Genomic DNA, 15,429 nt, shown 5'->3' with positions numbered 1-15,429 from the left:
CCCAGAGACCCCCCCCATAAACACCAAGGACCCCCCCCCCCCCAGCCCCAGGGTCCCCCCAGCCCCAATTCCAAGGACACGGGGTGGGGGGGGGCTCAGGGCTTTATTTGGGGTTCTGGGACGGGCTCGGGGCTCTGTGGGGGGCTCTGGGCTGGATTGGGGGGGGGTCTCAGGGTTGTGAGGGGGGGGAGACTCGGGGGGGGTCTCAGGGTACCAGGGTGGGCTCGGGGCTGGGTTGGGGGCCGGGGTGGGGGTCTCAGGGGGTCTCAGGGCTGCGTTTGGGGTCCCACGATGGGCTCAGGGCTGGATTGGGGTGGGGGGTGCAGGCAGGGGGCTCAGGGCTGGGTTGGGATTAAGGGGGGGGGTCTCAGGGCTGTGTCTGGGCCCATCCTGGGGGGTCTCAGGGTTCAGTTAGGGTCTGTGTGGGGGTCTCAGGGCTGTACTGGGGGCTGGGGTGGGGATCTTGGGGGTCTCAGGGCTGTATTTGGGGGGGTCTCAGGGGATACCCCCAGGGGTCTCAGGGGGTCCCGGGGGTCCCGGGGCTGTCCCCGGGGGTCCCAGGGGGTCTCGGGGCTGTTCCTCGGGGGTCTCGGGGGGTCTCGGGGCTGTCCCCCGGGGGTCTCAGGGGTCTCAGGGGGTCTCGGGGCTGTCCCTCGGGGGTCCCAGGGGGTCTCGGGGCTGTTCCTCGGGGGTCTCGGGGGGTCTCGGGGCTGTCCCCGGGGGTCTCAGGGGGTCCCGGGGCTGTCCCCGGGGGTCTCAGGGGTCTCAGGGGGTCCCGGGGCTGTCCCCGGGGGTCTCAGGGGTCTCAGGGGGTCCCGGGGCTGTCCCCGGGGGTCTCAGGGGTCTCAGGGGGTCCCGGGGCTGTCCCTCGGGGGTCTCAGGGGGTCTCGGGGCTGTCCCCCGGGGGTCTCAGGGGGTCCCGGGGCTGTCCCTCGGGGGTCTCAGGGGTCTCAGGGGGTCCCGGGGCTGTCCCTCGGGGGTCTCAGGGGTCTCGGGGGGTCTCGGGGCTGTCCCCGGGGGTCTCAGGGGGTCTCGGGGCTATCCCCGGGGGTCTCAGGGGGTCCCGGGGCTGTCCCCGGGGGTCTCAGGGGGTCTCGGGGCTGTCCCCGGGGGTCTCAGGGGGTCCCGGGGCTGTCCCTCGGGGGTCTCAGGGGTCTCAGGGGGTCCCGGGGCTGTCCCCGGGGGTCTCAGGGGTCTCAGGGGGTCCCGGGGCTGTCCCCGGGGGTCTCAGGGGGTCTCGGGGCTGTCCCCCTGCCCCTCGGCGCGGCCCAGGCGCAGCAGGGACGAGAAGAGCCCCAGCACGTTGTTCTGCAGCTCGCGGGCCAGCGGCTCCAGCTGCTTGTTAGCCCGCTCCAGGTACAGCCTGCGGGACACGGCGGTCAGGGGGGGGCTGGGGAGGGGTCCCGAGCAGGGCAGGGGTCTGGGGAGGGAGGGGAGGGGTCAAGGGAGGGAGGGGAAGGGTCCCGAGAGGGGTCACGGGGTGGGGATGGGTCCCGGGAAGGGAGGGGAGGGGTCTCGGAGAGGGGTCCCGAGCAGGGGAAGGGTCTGGGGAGGGAGGGGAGGGGTCCCGGGAGGGGTCCCGGTGAAGGGAGGGGTCAAGGGAAGGGTGGGGAGGGGTCCCGGGAGGGGTCCCGGGGTGGGGAGGGGTCTGGGGAGGGGTCCCGGTGAAGGGAGGGGTCAGGGGAAGGGAGGGGAGGGGTCCCGGGAGGGGTCACAGGGAAGGGAGGAGTCCCCGGGAGGGTCCCGAGGAGGGGTCCCAGAGAGGGGAGGGGTCCCGCGGTGGGGGGGGGGGGGGGGGGGGGGGGGGTCTCGGGAGGGTTTCGGGGAGGGGAGGAGTGACGAGAAGGGAGGGGAGGGGTCCTGGGCAAGGGAGGGGTCCCGGGGAGGGGTCCCGAGGAGAGGAGGGGTCCCGGGCAAGGGAGGGGTCCCGGGGAGGGGTCCCGAGTGGGGAAGGGTCTCGGGAGGGTTTCGGGGAGGGAGGGGAGGGGTCCCGGGGAGGGGTCCCGAGTGGGGAAGGGTCTCGCCCCCCCGCCCCCCGTACTCGGCCTGGCTGCGCAGCTCCTCGGGCCGCAGCTGCGGTGGCAACTCGCGGGCCACCAGCTCGGAGAGGCTCTGCAGGTGGCGACTCAGGAAATCCGCGCTGGCCACCGGCTCCGAGCCCTCGCTCGCCGCCTCCCGCCGGAGCAGCGCGGCCCCGAGGCGGCCGGTGGCGAGCAGGAGCAGCAGCGTGGCCAGCGGGAGCCTCATGGCTGCGGGGACACCGCGCGGGATTTGGGGACGCGTGGCGCTCGTGTCCCCACGGCCGCAGCCCCACAGGGGCTCCCAGCCCCCCCCCCCCCCCCCCACAGCCCCACAGCCCCGGCCCGCTGCCCCCACCCAGCCCCACGCTCTGCTCCCCCCTTAGCCCGCCCCAAAACCGCCCCCAGCCCCACAGCCCAAATCCCAGCCCCAAATCCCAATCCCGGCCCCAAATCCCAGCCCCAAATCCCAATCCCGATCCCAAATCCCAATCCCAGCCCCAAATCCCAATCCCGGCCCCAAATCCCAATCCCGGCCCCAAATCCCAATCCCAGCCCCAAATACCAGCCCCAAATCCCAATCCCGGCCCCAAATCCCAGCCCCAAATCCCAATCCCGGCCCCAAATCCCAGCCCCAAATCCCAATCCTGATCCCAAATCCCAGCCCCAAATCCCAATCCCGGCCCCAAATCCCAATCCCGATCCCAGCCCCAAATCCCAATCCCGATCCCAGCCCCAAATCCCAGCCCCAAATCCCAGCCCCAAATCCCAGCCCCAAATCCCAATCCCGATCCCGGCCCCAAATCCCAGCCCCAAATCCCAATCCTGATCCCAAATCCCAGCCCCAAATCCCAATCCCGGCCCCAAATCCCAATCCCAACCCCAAATCCCAACCCCAAATCCCAATCCCGGCCCCACACCCCAATCCCTGTCCCTGTCCCTGTCCCTGTCCCTGTCCCTGTCCCTGTCCCCTCCTGTCCCTCTCACCTGACCAGGTGCCGCTGCAGCTTTGGGGTCCCGCCTGCCCCGGCCCCGTTTTTATCCCAATCCCGCCCCCCCCGGGGCAAACACGGCGGGGCCGAGGGGCAGCGCGGGGGGGCCCCGTGTCCCCCCCGGTGTCCCCCCGCTGTCCCCCCCGTGTCCCCCCGGTGTCCCCCCGGTGTCCCCATGGCCGAAGGTTGTCGCCCGCGGTGTCCCCGACCCTCGGCCCCCGGTGGGGAGGGGACAGCGGGGACAGCGCGGGCCGGGGGGGGGGGGACAGCGCTGGGGACAGGCGGGCAAAGGGCGCGGGTGGCGCTGGCGACAAAAGGTCGCAGCCCCCCCGGTCACTGCGGGGATGGGGACACGGTGGCGACAGAGGTGGCGCGGGGAGGGGACAGTGGGCTGAGGAGGTGGGGACAGAGGGGACAACGGGGGGGGGGGTCCAGAGGTGCGGGAGGGCGACACGAAGGGGGGGTTGGGACAGAGCCAGGGCGGTGCAGCCATGGGGGGTGGGGGACGCGACATGGGACACGCGGGGGGTGACAACAGGGGACATGGGGAGGGGGCTGGGGGAGGCGGCACAGCGGCGAACATGGGGCGGGGGGAGTGCAGGGATGCGGGGTGGGCACACGGGGGGACATGGAGGCCACAGGACACGCGGGGGTTTGGGGACACGCGCGGATTTGGGGACACGAGCGGATTTGGGGACACGAGCGGATTTGGGGACACGAGCGGGGCAGGAGGGTGGCCCGGAACGCGCCCGCCAAGGAACGTCTCCGCTCGGGTCCGGGGGTCCGGAGGGGTCACATTCCGGCTCGGCCCCGCCCTCGCCGCTCAGCCAATGGGCGGCGCGCGTTGCCCGCAGCCAAGATGGCGGCGGCGCCCCCCGTGAAGGCGCTCCGGGCGGCGCCGCCCGCGATGGCGGCAGCCGGCGGGGGCCCGTAGGGGCCATGGGCAACGCCGAGGGCCGGGCCCCGCGGCGGGCCGAGCCCCGCGGCAACCCCGGCAGCTTCGACGAGCTGCACCGGCTCTGCAAAGGTGCGCCCGCGGGGAGCGGGGACGGCGGGGAGCGGGAGGGGACAGCGGCGGTGGCAGCTGTGTCCCCTGGGGGGCCGGCCCGGCGGTGGCAGTGCTGTCCCCAAAAAGGGGGGGGGTGTCACGGGGGGGTGACAGCCGTGTCTGGGGGTGACAGCCATTCCTGGGGGTGACAGCCGTGTCCCCAAGGGGGTGACAGCCATTCCTGGGGGTGACAGCCGTGTCCCAAGGGGTGACAGCCATTCCTGGGGGTGACAGCCGTGTCCCAGCGGGTGACAGCCATTCCTGGGGGTGACAGCCGTGTCCCAGGGGGTGACAGCCGTGTCCCCAGCGGGTGACAGCCATTCCTGGGGGTGACAGCCGTGTCCCAGGGGGTGACAGCCATATGGGGGGTGACAGCCATTCCTGGGGGTGACAGCCGTGTCTGGGGGTGACAGCCGTGTCCCCAAGGGGGTGACAGCCATTCCTGGGGGTGACAGCCGTGTCTGGGGGTGACAGCCGTGTCCCCAAGGGGGTGACAGCCATATGGGGGGTGACAGCCATTCCTGGGGGTGACAGCCGTGTCCCCAGCGGGTGACAGCCGTGTCCCCCCAGAGGTGTTCCCGCCGCAGATGGAGGGGGTGAAGCTGATCGTCACCAAGACCCTGAGCAGCCACTTCCAGGTCGGGCAGGGGACAGGGGACACCCGGGGACCCGGGGGGGGGGGGTGGCCGTGCGCCCCCTGCCCCCCCGCGCTGTCCCCTGCCCCCCGTGACCGCCGCTGTCCCCGCAGGTGACACACACGGTGCACATGAGCACCCTGGGCCCCTCCGGCTACCGCTTCAACGCCACCTTCGTGGGCGACCGCCAGCTGGGGCCCACCGAGGTGACACCGCGGGTGGCACCGGGCTGGGGGTGGCACCGGGTGGTGGCAGCCGGTGTCACCCGTTCTGGAGCCTCGCGGTCACCCCGAGGCCGCCGGCGGGGCCCTGGGGTCCTTGTGGCCACCCGTGACCCCAGGGTGGTTGGTGGCCTCGGGGTGGCCCCGTGGGGGTCGTTGGTGGCCTCGGGGTGGTCGGTGGCCTTGGGGTCATTGGTGGCCTTGGGGTGACAGGTGGCCCCAGGGTCATTGGTGGCCCCGGGGGGGGGTCAGTGACCTCGGGCTCATTGGTGGCCCCGGGGTTATGGATGGTCCTGGGGTCACTTTAGGGTCATTGGTGGCCCCGAGTGGTCCCAGGTGGCCCTGGGCTGCTTGGTGGCCTCACCGTGGCCACCAGGCCGTGGCCCGGTGCTGCTGGCACGTCCCAGCCAGCCCCAGTCCGGAGCTGGGGGCGCTCGGTGGTGGCCCCATGGCCATCCCCGTGTCCCCTGTCCCCCTGTCCTGTGTCCCTGTGTCCCCCTGTCCCCCTGTCCCCCTGTCCCAGTGTCCCTGTGTCCCTGTGTCCCCTGTCCCCCTGTCCTGTGTCCCTGTGTCCCTGTGTCCCCCTGTCCCCCTGTCCTGTGTCCCTGTGTCCCTGTGTCCCCTGTCCCCCTGTCCTGTGTCCCTGTGTCCCCCTGTCCCAGTGTCCCCTGTCTCAGTGTGGCCGTGTCCCTGCGCACGCCACGCTGTCCCCATGTCCCGTGTCCCCTGTCCCTGTATCCCCCTGTCCCCTATCCCCGTGTCCCATGTCCTCTGTCCCCGTGTCCCCTGTCCCCCTGTCCTGTGTCCCCCTGTCCCCGTGTCCCCGCTCGTGCCACGCTGTCCCCATGTCCCACGTCCCCTATCCCCCTGTCCTGGTGTCCCTGTGTCTCCTGTCCCTGTGTCCCTGTGTCCCCTATCCCCATGTCCCCGTGTCCCCTGTGTCCCCCTGTCCCCCGTCCTGTGTCCCTGTGTCCCCGCACACGCTGTGCTGTCCCCATGTTCTATGTCCCCTGTCCCTGTGTTCCCATGTCCCTGTGTCCCCCTGTCCCATGTCCTCCTGTCCTGTGTCCCCGTGTCCCAGTGTCCCCACACAGACTGTGCTGTCCCCCTGTCCCATGTCCCCTGTCCCCTGTCCCGTGTCCCCGTGTCTCCGCACACGCTGTGCTGTCCCCATGTTCCATGTCCCCTGTCCCCGTGTTCCCGTGTCCCTGTGTCCCCTGTCCCCGTGTCCCCCGTCCCATGTCCCCCTGTCCCCCTGTCCCCCGTGCCGTGTCCTGGTGTCCCTGCACACGCTGTGCTGTCCCCATGTTCCATGTCCCCTGTCCCCGTGTCCCGCTGTCCCTGTGTCCCTGTGTCCCTGTGTCCCCCTGTCCCCTGTCCCCTGTCCCGTGTCCCCCGTGCCGTGTCCCCCTGTCCCCTGTCCCGTGTCCCCCGTGCCGTGTCCCGCTGTCCCTGTGTCCCCGTGTCCCCTGTCCCGGTGTCCCGTGTCCCCCGTGCCGTGTCCCGCTGTCCCCGTGTCCCCGTGTCCCCTGTCCCGGTGTCCCGTGTCCCCCGTGCCGTGTCCCGCTGTCCCCGTGTCCCCGTGTCCCCTGTCCCGGTGTCCCGTGTCCCCCGTGCCGTGTCCCACTGTCCCCTGTCCCCTGTCCCGTGTCCCCCGTGCCGTGTCCCGCTGTCCCCGTGTCCCCTGTCCCGTGTCCCCCGTGCCGTGTCCCACTGTCCCCGTGTCCCCGCCCACGCCGCGCTGTCCCCAGGTGTTCCCCACGCTGCTCGGGGACATGGACAGCGCGGGCAGCCTGAACGCGCAGGCCCTGCAGCTGCTGGGCGAGCGCCTCCGCGCCAAGGCCGTGTTCCAGGTGAGCCACGGGCACTGGCCGGGGCCACCGCGCCCGGGGCCACCGCGCCCAGGGCCACCGCCGGGAGGTGCCACCAGCGCCGTGCCCGTGTCCCCAGACGCACCAGGCCAAGTTCGTCACGTGGCAGTTCGACGGCGAGTACCGCGGCGACGACTGCACGGCCACGCTCACGCTGGGCAACCCCGACCTGCTGGGCGGCTCCGGTGAGTGCCACCGGCCACGCTGGCCCCGCGGCGGCCACGGTGGCCCCAGGGACGCCGCTGAGGCCGCACTGGCCCCACGGTGATCGCGGTGGCCCCAGGGACACCGCTGAGGCCGCACTGGCCCCACGGTGATCGCGGTGGCCCCGGGGACGCTGCTCAGGCCACGCTGGCCCAGCCGGTTATCATGGTGGCCCCGCGGCAGTCACGGTGGCCCCGGGGACGCCACTGAGGCCACGCTGGCCCCGCCGGTGATCACGGTGGCCCCGGGGATGCCGCTGAGACCACACCGGCCATGCAGTGATCACGGTGGCCCCACAGCGATCACGGTGGCCCCGGGGACACCGCTGAGGCCACGCTGGCCCCGCCGGTTATCGCGGTGGCCCCACAGTGATCCCGGTGGCCCCGGTGGCCCCGAGGATGCCACTGAGACCGCACCGGCCATGCAGTGATCACGGTGGCCCTGGGGACGCCGCTGAGGCCACACCAGCCCCGTGGTGATCACAGTGGCCCCGCAGCCGCCACTGAGGCCACGCTGGCCCCGTGGCGATCCCGGTGGCCCCGGGGATGCTGCCGAGGCCACGCTGGCCACGTAGTGATCACAGTCGCCCTGGGGACACCACTGAGGCCGCACTGGCCCCGTGGCAATCCCGGCGGCCCTGGGGACACCGCTGAGGCCACGCTGGCCCTGCAGTGATCGCGGTGGCCCTGGTGGCCCCACAGCTGCCGCTGATGCCATGCTGGCCCCACAGAGATCGCGGCAGCCCCACAGTGATCACGGTGGCCCCAGTGTCACCGCTGAGGCCAGCTGTCCCCGCAGTGATCGTGGTGGCCCCGGTGGCCCCGGGGTCGCCGCTGAGGCCAGCTGTCCCCGCAGTGATCGTGGTGGCCCCGGTGGCCCCGGGGTCGCCGCTGAGGCCAGCTGTCCCCGCAGTGATCGTGGTGGCCCCGGTGGCCCCGGGGTCGCCGCTGAGGCCAGCTGTCCCCGCAGTGATCGTGGTGGCCCATTTCCTGCAGAGCGTCACCGCCCGCCTGGTGCTGGGCGGGGAGCTCGTGTACCACCGGCGGCCCGGAGAGGAGGGGGCCATCCTCACCCTGGCCGGCAAATACTCGGGTAGGGACACCTGGGGACACCTGGGGACACCTGGGGACACTTAGGGGACATCTTGGAGACCGCTGGGGACACCTTGGGGCACCTGGGGATGCCTTGGGGACACCTGGGAGCACCTCGGGAACACCTGGGGATGCCTTGGGGACACCTCGGGGACACCTGGGGACACCTTGGGGACACCTGGGGACGCCTTGGGGACACTTGGGGACACCTGGGGACACCTGGGGACGCCTTGGGGACACTTGGGGACACCTGGGGATGCCTTGGGGACACCTGGGGACACTTGGGGACACCTGGGGATGCCTTGGGGACACTTGGGGATGCCTTGGGGACACCTGGAGATGCCTTGGGGACACCTGGGGACACCTGGGGAACACCTGGAGATGCTTTGGGGACACCTGGGGACACCTGGGGACACCTGGAGATGCCCTGGGGACACCTGGGGACGCCTGGGGACACCTGGGGACACCTCGGGGACACTTGGGGATGCCTTGGGGACACCTGGGGACACCTTGGGGACACTTGGGGACACCTGGGGATGCCTTGGGGACACCTGGGGATGCCTTGGGGACACCTGGGGACGCTGGCTCTCTGTTGCAGCCCCGAACTGGGTGACAACGCTCAACGTGGGCTACGGGGGGGCCCACGCCAGCTACTACCACCGGGCCAACGAGCAGGTGGGTGTCCCCCGCTGTCCCCCGCCGTGTCCCCGCTGTCCCCACGCCGCCGTCACCGCGGTGTCCCCCCCAGGTGCAGGTGGGGGTGGAGCTGGAGGCCAACACGCGCCTGCAGGAGACCACCTTTGCCTTTGGCTACCAGCTCAACCTGCCGCGAGCCAACGTCGTCTTCAGAGGTGGGCCGGGCTCCCGGTGGCTTCTGTCACCGGTGCCACCCGGCGGCGGCGCTCAGCTCTCCCCGCTGTCCCCGCAGGGCTCCTGGACAGCAACTGGAGCGTGGGGGGGGTCCTGGAGAAGAAGTTGCCCCCCCTGCCCGTGACGCTGGCCCTGGGCGCCTTCCTGAACCACTGGAGAAACCGCTTCCACTGCGGCTTCAGCGTCACCGTGGGCTGAGGGACAGGGGACACGGGACAGGGGACAGGACAGCAGGGACAGGGGACAGCAGGGATAGCAGGACAGAGGGGACAGGACAGCAGGGACAGTGGGACAGAGGGGACAGGGGACAGAGGGGACAGGACAGCAGGGACAGTGGGACAGAGGGGACAGGACAGCAGGGACAGGGGACAGCAGGGACAGGGGACAGCGGGACAGAGGGGAGAGGACAGCAGGGACAGGGGACAGGACGGCAGGGACAGGGGACAGCAGGGACAGCAGGACAGAGGGGACAGGACAGCAGGGACAGGGGACAGCAGGGACACAGGGGACAGGACAGCAGGGACAGGACAGTGGGGACAGGACAGTGGGGACAGGACAGCGGGGACAGGACAGAGGGGACAGGACAGAGGGGACAGCGGGGACAGGACAGCGGGGACAGGACAGCGGGGACAGGACAGAGGGGACAGCGGGGACAGGACAGCGGGGACAGGACAGCGGGGACAGCGGGCGTGTGGCACTGTCCTGCTCAGGGAGCTGCCAGGCCGGGCCGTGCAGGTGCCACAGGGACCCGCGGGGACACGGCGGGCTGGGGACAGCGAGTGACAGCGCCGCAGGGGGGCTGGGGGTCCCCATTGTCCCCAGTGCCACCCTCTGGGATTGGTGGCTGCTGCCACTGGCCGTCCCTGTTGTCCCCGGCGCCGTGGCGGCCGTGCCTCAGTTTCCCTGCGGTGACACACCCAGGAGCCCGGGTAAATAAAGGAGCTTTACTCTGTGCCCGGTGGCGGCCGGGGGTGACGCTTGGGGACCGGGGGGTGACACGGGGGGCCAGGCTCAGCTGATGATCTCGGAGAGCAGCGGCGTCATGGCCGACAGGTCCTGGATGTGCAGGATCTGCCGCGTGTTCTCCACCTTCAGCGTCTGCAGCTCCGTCAGCAGCAGCAGCAGCTTGGCGTACAGGAACCTTGGGGACAAGTAGGGGACATCCAGCCGGGCGTGGTGGCCGTCCCAACCCCCCCCCCCCTTGGGGACGGTGCCACCCCGTCCTGGCGCTCACCTGCCCTCGTGGGGGGGGTGCTGGTGGTCGATGTAGCTCTTGAGGGTCAGGGCCACCTGCTCCTGGAAGCGGTCGATGACGTCGCGCTGGGCGATGCCGCCGTGGTCTGGGGGGGCGTGGGGTGACCTCAGCGGGGCCTTGGGGACAGCGGGGTGTCCCCGTGTGTCCCCCCCCGGGGGGGCTCACCTGGCGAGAAGAGCAGCATGGCCTGCAGCAGGGCGTACTCGGCCTCGTGCAGCCGCAGGCGCCGCAGGCTCTCGTGGAACTTGAGCAGCGGCTCCAGGTACACCTGCTGGAAGCCGGCTGGGGGGAGCCCCCCAAATCCCGGGCTTAGGGCGGGGAGCACCTTTGGGATCGGTCCCCGCTGTGTCACCAGGTGCCACCTCCTCGGACACCTCCGGGGTGGCCGCTCCGAACCTCCCCGGGCAGCCCCTTCCAGGACCTTTTCCCTTTTCCAGGAGGAATTTCCCCAAATTTCAACCCTGAGCCTCCCCTGGCTCACTCCAAACCTCCCCGGGCAGCCCCTTCCAGGACCTTTTCCCTTTTCCAGGAGAAATTCCCCCAAATTTCCATCCTGAGCCTCCCCTGGCACAGCTGGAGGCTCTGTCCCCTTGTCCTGTCCTGTTCCCTGGGATCAGATCCCAAATCCCCCCCTGGCAGATCCCAAATCCCCCCTGGATCCCCCTTTTCTCCAGGCTGAGCCCCCCCCCAGCTCCCTCAGGACTTTCCAGACCCTTCCCCAGCCCCTCAAGGTCCATCCTAACCTGAGTGACCACAACTGGACACACCCTGAGGTGTGGCCTTGCCAGGGGACAATCCCTGCCCTGCCACCCTGTCCCTGGCACGGCCCAGGTGCCACCCTGGGCACACCTGGGCACACCTGGGCACACCTGGGCACACGTCCAGCCGCTGTCCCCCAGGTCCCTCTGCGTCCGGCCAATGTCCCCACCCCGGGGGTCGTGGTGACAACACAGGACCCTGCTCTTCATCCTGTCACCCTCCTGTCCCTGGGCTGTCCCCGCGGATCCCGCCTGCCCAGCTCCCTCGGCACGCCAGGGCGGTGTCCCCGGGTGTCCCCGGGTGTCCCCAGGTGTCCCCGGGTGTCCCCGGGTGTCCCCAGCGGTACCCAGGGCCCCGTCGCGGATGGTGTAGCAGCGCTGGCCGCACTCCCAGGCCTTGGTGTCGGCGTTGAACACGGTGTTGTAGCGGATCTGGCAGATCCCCAGCGTGGCCCCTTTCAGCAGCGAGATTTGGGCGTCCAGCGGCAAACTCCTGGCGGGAGGGGACCCGGCGACACGGCGACACGGCCACGCGTCAGGGGGTGGCACCGGGCCGCCGCTGCCCCGCCGCGTCCCCGCCCCGCGCACCTGAAGACCGGGATCTCCTTGGCGAATTTGATCACCTGCTGGATCATGAACGTGCTCAGGTCGGCGAACTGCGGCAGCAGCGACAGCACGTCCGGCAGCGCCTCCTCGCACGGCGACAGCGACAGCCCCGCGGCGACACCCGCGCCCGGCGGGCTGGGCACCAGCAGGCGCACGGCGGGCTGGGGACAGCGAGGGGTCAGGGCTGGGGACACCTGGGGACGCGCGGGGTGGCTGTGGGGACAGGCGGGACATCTTTGGGGACAATTGGGGCACCCTCGGAGACAGGCAGGGCATCATGGGGACAGTCTGGATACCCGTGGGGACAGTTTGGGTACACGTGGGGACAGGCGGGGTGGCTGTGGGGACAGGTGGGTACATGTGGGACAGTCAGGACATCTCTGGGGACAGTTGGGACATCGTGGGGACAGTCAGGGCATCGTGAGGACGGTTGGAGCATCTCTGGGGACAATGGGGGCATCACGGGACAGCCCGGGTACCTGCGGGGAAAGTCAGGACATCTTTGGGGACAGTCTGGGTACACGTGGGGACAGGTGGGGTGGCTCTGAGGACAGGTGGAGCATCTGGGTAGATGTAGGGACAGCCAGGACATCTTTGGGGACAGTCGGGGCACCCGTGGGGACAGCCAGGACACCAGGGAGGTTGGCTGGGTCACCCCTGGGGACAGCCAGGGCATCCGTGGGGACAGCCAGGACACCCATGGGCACGGCTGGGGGGTCCCCGTGGGGACAGTGGGTCACCCGCGGGGACAGGCGGGGCAACCGCAGGGACAGGGGTGTCCCCTTTGGGGACAGGGGTGTCCCCAGCTCACCCAGCAGCGCATGAACTGGGAGAAGCTGGAGTCGAAGGTGCGCTGGTGGGCGGCGATGAGGAGCGCGATGAGCTCCTGCTGCTCGGCCGTCAGTCCCGGCTGGCCCCGCTGGCCCTCCTGTCCCCGCTGGCCCCCGGGCTGGCCCCGCTGGCCCCGCAGCTCCCGCCGCCGCCGCAGCGCCTCCTCCGACATGATCACTGCCACCCCCGGCCCCGCTGTCACCGCTGGCACCGCCGGCACCGCCGGCACAGGCGGACGCAGCGGGCACAGCGGTGGGGGACACCGTGATGGCCCTCCCCGAGCGGGTCCCCTCTGTGCCACACTCCCTGCTGCCACCTCTGTGCCCTGTCCCTTGCTGTCCCCTCCCCTGCCACCCCACCCAGGCCGCGTCTCCCTGTCCCTTGTCCCCTCCAGGTCCCCTTCATCCCACCCCGGTGCTCCCCCTCTTCCCCCGTGTCCCCCGTCCCTGTCCCCGCTGTCCCCGTGCCATGTCCCCTGTGTCCCCCATCCCCTCCCCCGCCATGTCACCCTTGTCCCCTGCAGGTGCTCCCTCTCTGCTCTGCTCCATGTCCCCCGTGTCACTCACTGTCCCTCCTCATGCCCACGTCGAGGCACTTCTGGAGGCGACAGGCCTGGCACTGTCGCCGCTTGGCCTTGGTGACAGGGCAGCGCCGCGCCAGGGGACACGTGAACCGGACACCTTTGATGATGGAGCGCCTGCGGGGACACGGCCGCTGTCACCGCGTGTCCCCAGGGCAGGGCAGGGCCCAGGGTGCCAGCGGCTGTCCCGTCGTGTCCCACGCTGTCCCCTCCCTGGGACCATCGGGTGCCACCCCGCGCCATCCCAGCCCGTATTGTCCTGTCCCATCCTGTCACCACATCCCATCTTGTCCCCTCACGCTGTCCCCATGTCCCATCCCATCCCGCCCTGTTTGTCCCATCCTGCCCTGTCCCCTTGTTTCATCCCATCCTGCCCTGTCCCTGCGGTGTCCCCGCGGTGTCCCCGGCTGTCCCCAGCTGTCCCCGGCTGTCCCCGCGGTGTCCCCGCGGTGTCCCCGCGGTGTCCCCGCGTTATCCCCGTCTGTCCCCAGTTGTCCCCAGCTGTCCCCGGCTGTCCCCAGCTGTCCCCGCGGTGTCCCCGCGGTGTCCCCGGCTGTCCCCAGCTGTCCCCGCGGTGTCCCCGCGTTATCCCCGTCTGTCCCCAGTTGTTCCCAGCTGTCCCCGTCTGTCCCCGGCTGTCCCCGCGGTGTCCCCGCGGTGTCCCCGTCTGTCCCCAGCTGTCCCCGGCTGTCCCCGCGGTGTCCCCGCGTTATCCCCGTCTGTCCCCGGCTGTCCCCGCGGTGTCCCCGCGGTGTCCCCGGCTGTCCCCGGCTGTCCCCGGCTGTCCCCAGCTGTCCCCGCGGTGTCCCCGGCTGTCCCCGGCTGTCCCCGGCTGTCCCCGCGGTGTCCCCGCGTTATCCCCGTCTGTCCCCAGCTGTCCCCGCAGTGTCCCCGCGTTATCCCCAGTTGTCCCCAGCTGTCCCCAGCTGTCCCCGCGGTGTCCCCACCTGAAGAAGCCCTTGCAGCCCTCGCAGCTCATGACGTGGAAGTGGTACCCGTTGGCCCTGTCCCCACACACGGCGCACACTTTGTCCCCGTCGGGCTCCGTGTCCCCACGGGGGTCCCGGGGGCTGCGCTCCGTGCCCGGGGGGCTCGGCAGGGACACGGCTGGGGACAGCGGGGGTGACACACAGCTGGCACCGGTCCCGTCCCCTCGAGGCCACGGTGTCACCCCGTCCCGCGGCGCTGTCACCCACCCGAACCCGCCCGTCCCCGCGGTGTCCCCTCCACCCGCGGTACCGCCAGTCCCCGTCGGTCCCTTCCTGTCCCCGTGTGTCCCCTCCTGTCCCCGTGTGTCCCCTGCATTCCCTGAGTGTCCCCGCCAGCCCCCGCGTGTCCCCAACGGGGACAAAGTGGCCCTGCTGGTCCCCGCGTGTCCCCTCTGGTCCCTGCGTGTCCTGCCACCCCCCGTGTGTCCCCTCCGGTCCCCTCCCGTCCCCTCCCGTCCCCTCCTGTCGCCTCCGGTCCCCGCGAGTCCCCGTGGCTGGCGGTACCTGAGCCGGTGTCCCCCGGTGCTGTCGGTGACGGGGAATTGTCCCCACGCAGGGAGGGGACATCGGGTCCCCGAGTGTCCCCGCCGGTCCCCGCGTGTCCCCAGCGGTCTCCGCGTGTCCCCTCCATCCCCGCGTGTCGCCGCGTGTCGCCGGCGGTCCCAGGAAGGGCCGCGTGGAGTTTGAACCTTGAACTTGGGGTTGTGACAGGCGGGGACAGAGCGCGGGGCGGAGGGGACAGGTGGCACCTGGGGCGGGACAGGAGAGCACAGGTATGGCAGCTGTGCGGGACAGAGGGACGCGGGGACAGGCGGGGGACAGACAGCCGCAGAGGGGACACCACATGGTGACAGGGACAGCCGGAATGTCACACCCGCGTGCTGAGGGTGGCACCCCGTGTCACACACTGCGGGCAGCAGAGCCCACAGGGGACACGGTGGTGGCCCTCCTGCCACCGCTGTCCCCACAGCAAGGTCCCTGTCCCCCCTCATGTCCCCTTTATGTCCCCCCAAGGCTCCTCGTGTCCCTTCGAGTCCCCCCATGTTCCGTGTCTCTTCGAGTCTCCGTGTCTCCTGTCCCCCCATGTTCCCAGTGTCCCCAATGTCCCTCCGTGTCCCCCATGTCCCCAATGTCCCCAATGTCCCCAATGTTCCCCCGTGTCCCCCATGTCCCCAATGTCCCCTATGTCTCCAGTGTCCCCAGTGTCCCCCAATGTCCCCAATGTCCCCCGTGTCCCCAATGTTCCCCCATATCCCCAATGTCCCCAATGTCCCCAGTGTCCCCCCATGTCCCCAATGTCCCCAATGTCCCTCCGTGTCCCCCATGTCCCCAATGTCCCCCGTGTCCCCAATGTCCCCAATGTCCCCCCATGTCCCCAATGTCCCCAATGTCCCCAATGTCCCCAATGTCCCCAGTGTCCCCCCATATCCCCAATGTCCCCAATGTCCCCAGTGTCCCCC

The 15,429-nt window shown here is 70.9% G+C and overlaps 2 protein-coding genes across 11 annotated transcripts; one reads left to right on the top strand and one right to left on the bottom strand.

Annotated features, from left to right (window-relative positions):
* The first annotated feature begins 3,761 nt into the window (after positions 1-3,761).
* On the top strand, positions 3,762-9,969 carry TOMM40L (translocase of outer mitochondrial membrane 40 like). Of its 10 annotated transcripts, none has more exons than XM_053966904.1 (10): positions 3,872-4,037; positions 4,593-4,696; positions 4,807-4,899; positions 6,666-6,767; positions 6,865-6,970; positions 7,959-8,081; positions 8,679-8,755; positions 8,829-8,931; positions 9,009-9,236; positions 9,407-9,491. In XM_053966904.1, the coding sequence occupies exons 1-9, from the start codon at positions 3,950-3,952 to the stop codon at positions 9,146-9,148; spliced, it is 936 nt and encodes a 311-aa protein (XP_053822879.1). In that variant the 5' UTR covers positions 3,872-3,949; the 3' UTR covers positions 9,149-9,236; positions 9,407-9,491. The 10 variants fall into 10 exon arrangements, with proteins under 10 accessions (XP_053822877.1, XP_053822878.1, XP_053822874.1 ...); XM_053966905.1 differs by having other exon boundaries at positions 3,875-4,037; positions 4,629-4,696; XM_053966899.1 differs by having other exon boundaries at positions 3,768-4,037; positions 4,605-4,696; positions 7,985-8,081; positions 9,009-9,969.
* On the bottom strand, positions 9,881-14,671 carry NR1I3 (nuclear receptor subfamily 1 group I member 3). Its single transcript, XM_053967009.1, has 9 exons — positions 14,474-14,671; positions 13,928-14,087; positions 12,967-13,097; positions 12,381-12,577; positions 11,552-11,730; positions 11,311-11,456; positions 10,371-10,487; positions 10,185-10,290; positions 9,881-10,091 (listed from the first exon to the last, which is right to left on the bottom strand). The coding sequence occupies exons 1-9, from the start codon at positions 14,598-14,600 to the stop codon at positions 9,962-9,964; spliced, it is 1,293 nt and encodes a 430-aa protein (XP_053822984.1). The 5' UTR covers positions 14,601-14,671; the 3' UTR covers positions 9,881-9,961.
* Positions 14,672-15,429: the final 758 nt, after the last annotated feature.

Source organism: Vidua chalybeata, chromosome 29, assembly GCF_026979565.1.
Source record: "Vidua chalybeata isolate OUT-0048 chromosome 29, bVidCha1 merged haplotype, whole genome shotgun sequence".
Classification (NCBI taxonomy): Eukaryota; Metazoa; Chordata; class Aves; order Passeriformes; family Viduidae; genus Vidua; species Vidua chalybeata.
Note: the sequence above shows the minus strand (reverse complement) of the source record. Positions and strands in the feature narration are given on the sequence as shown.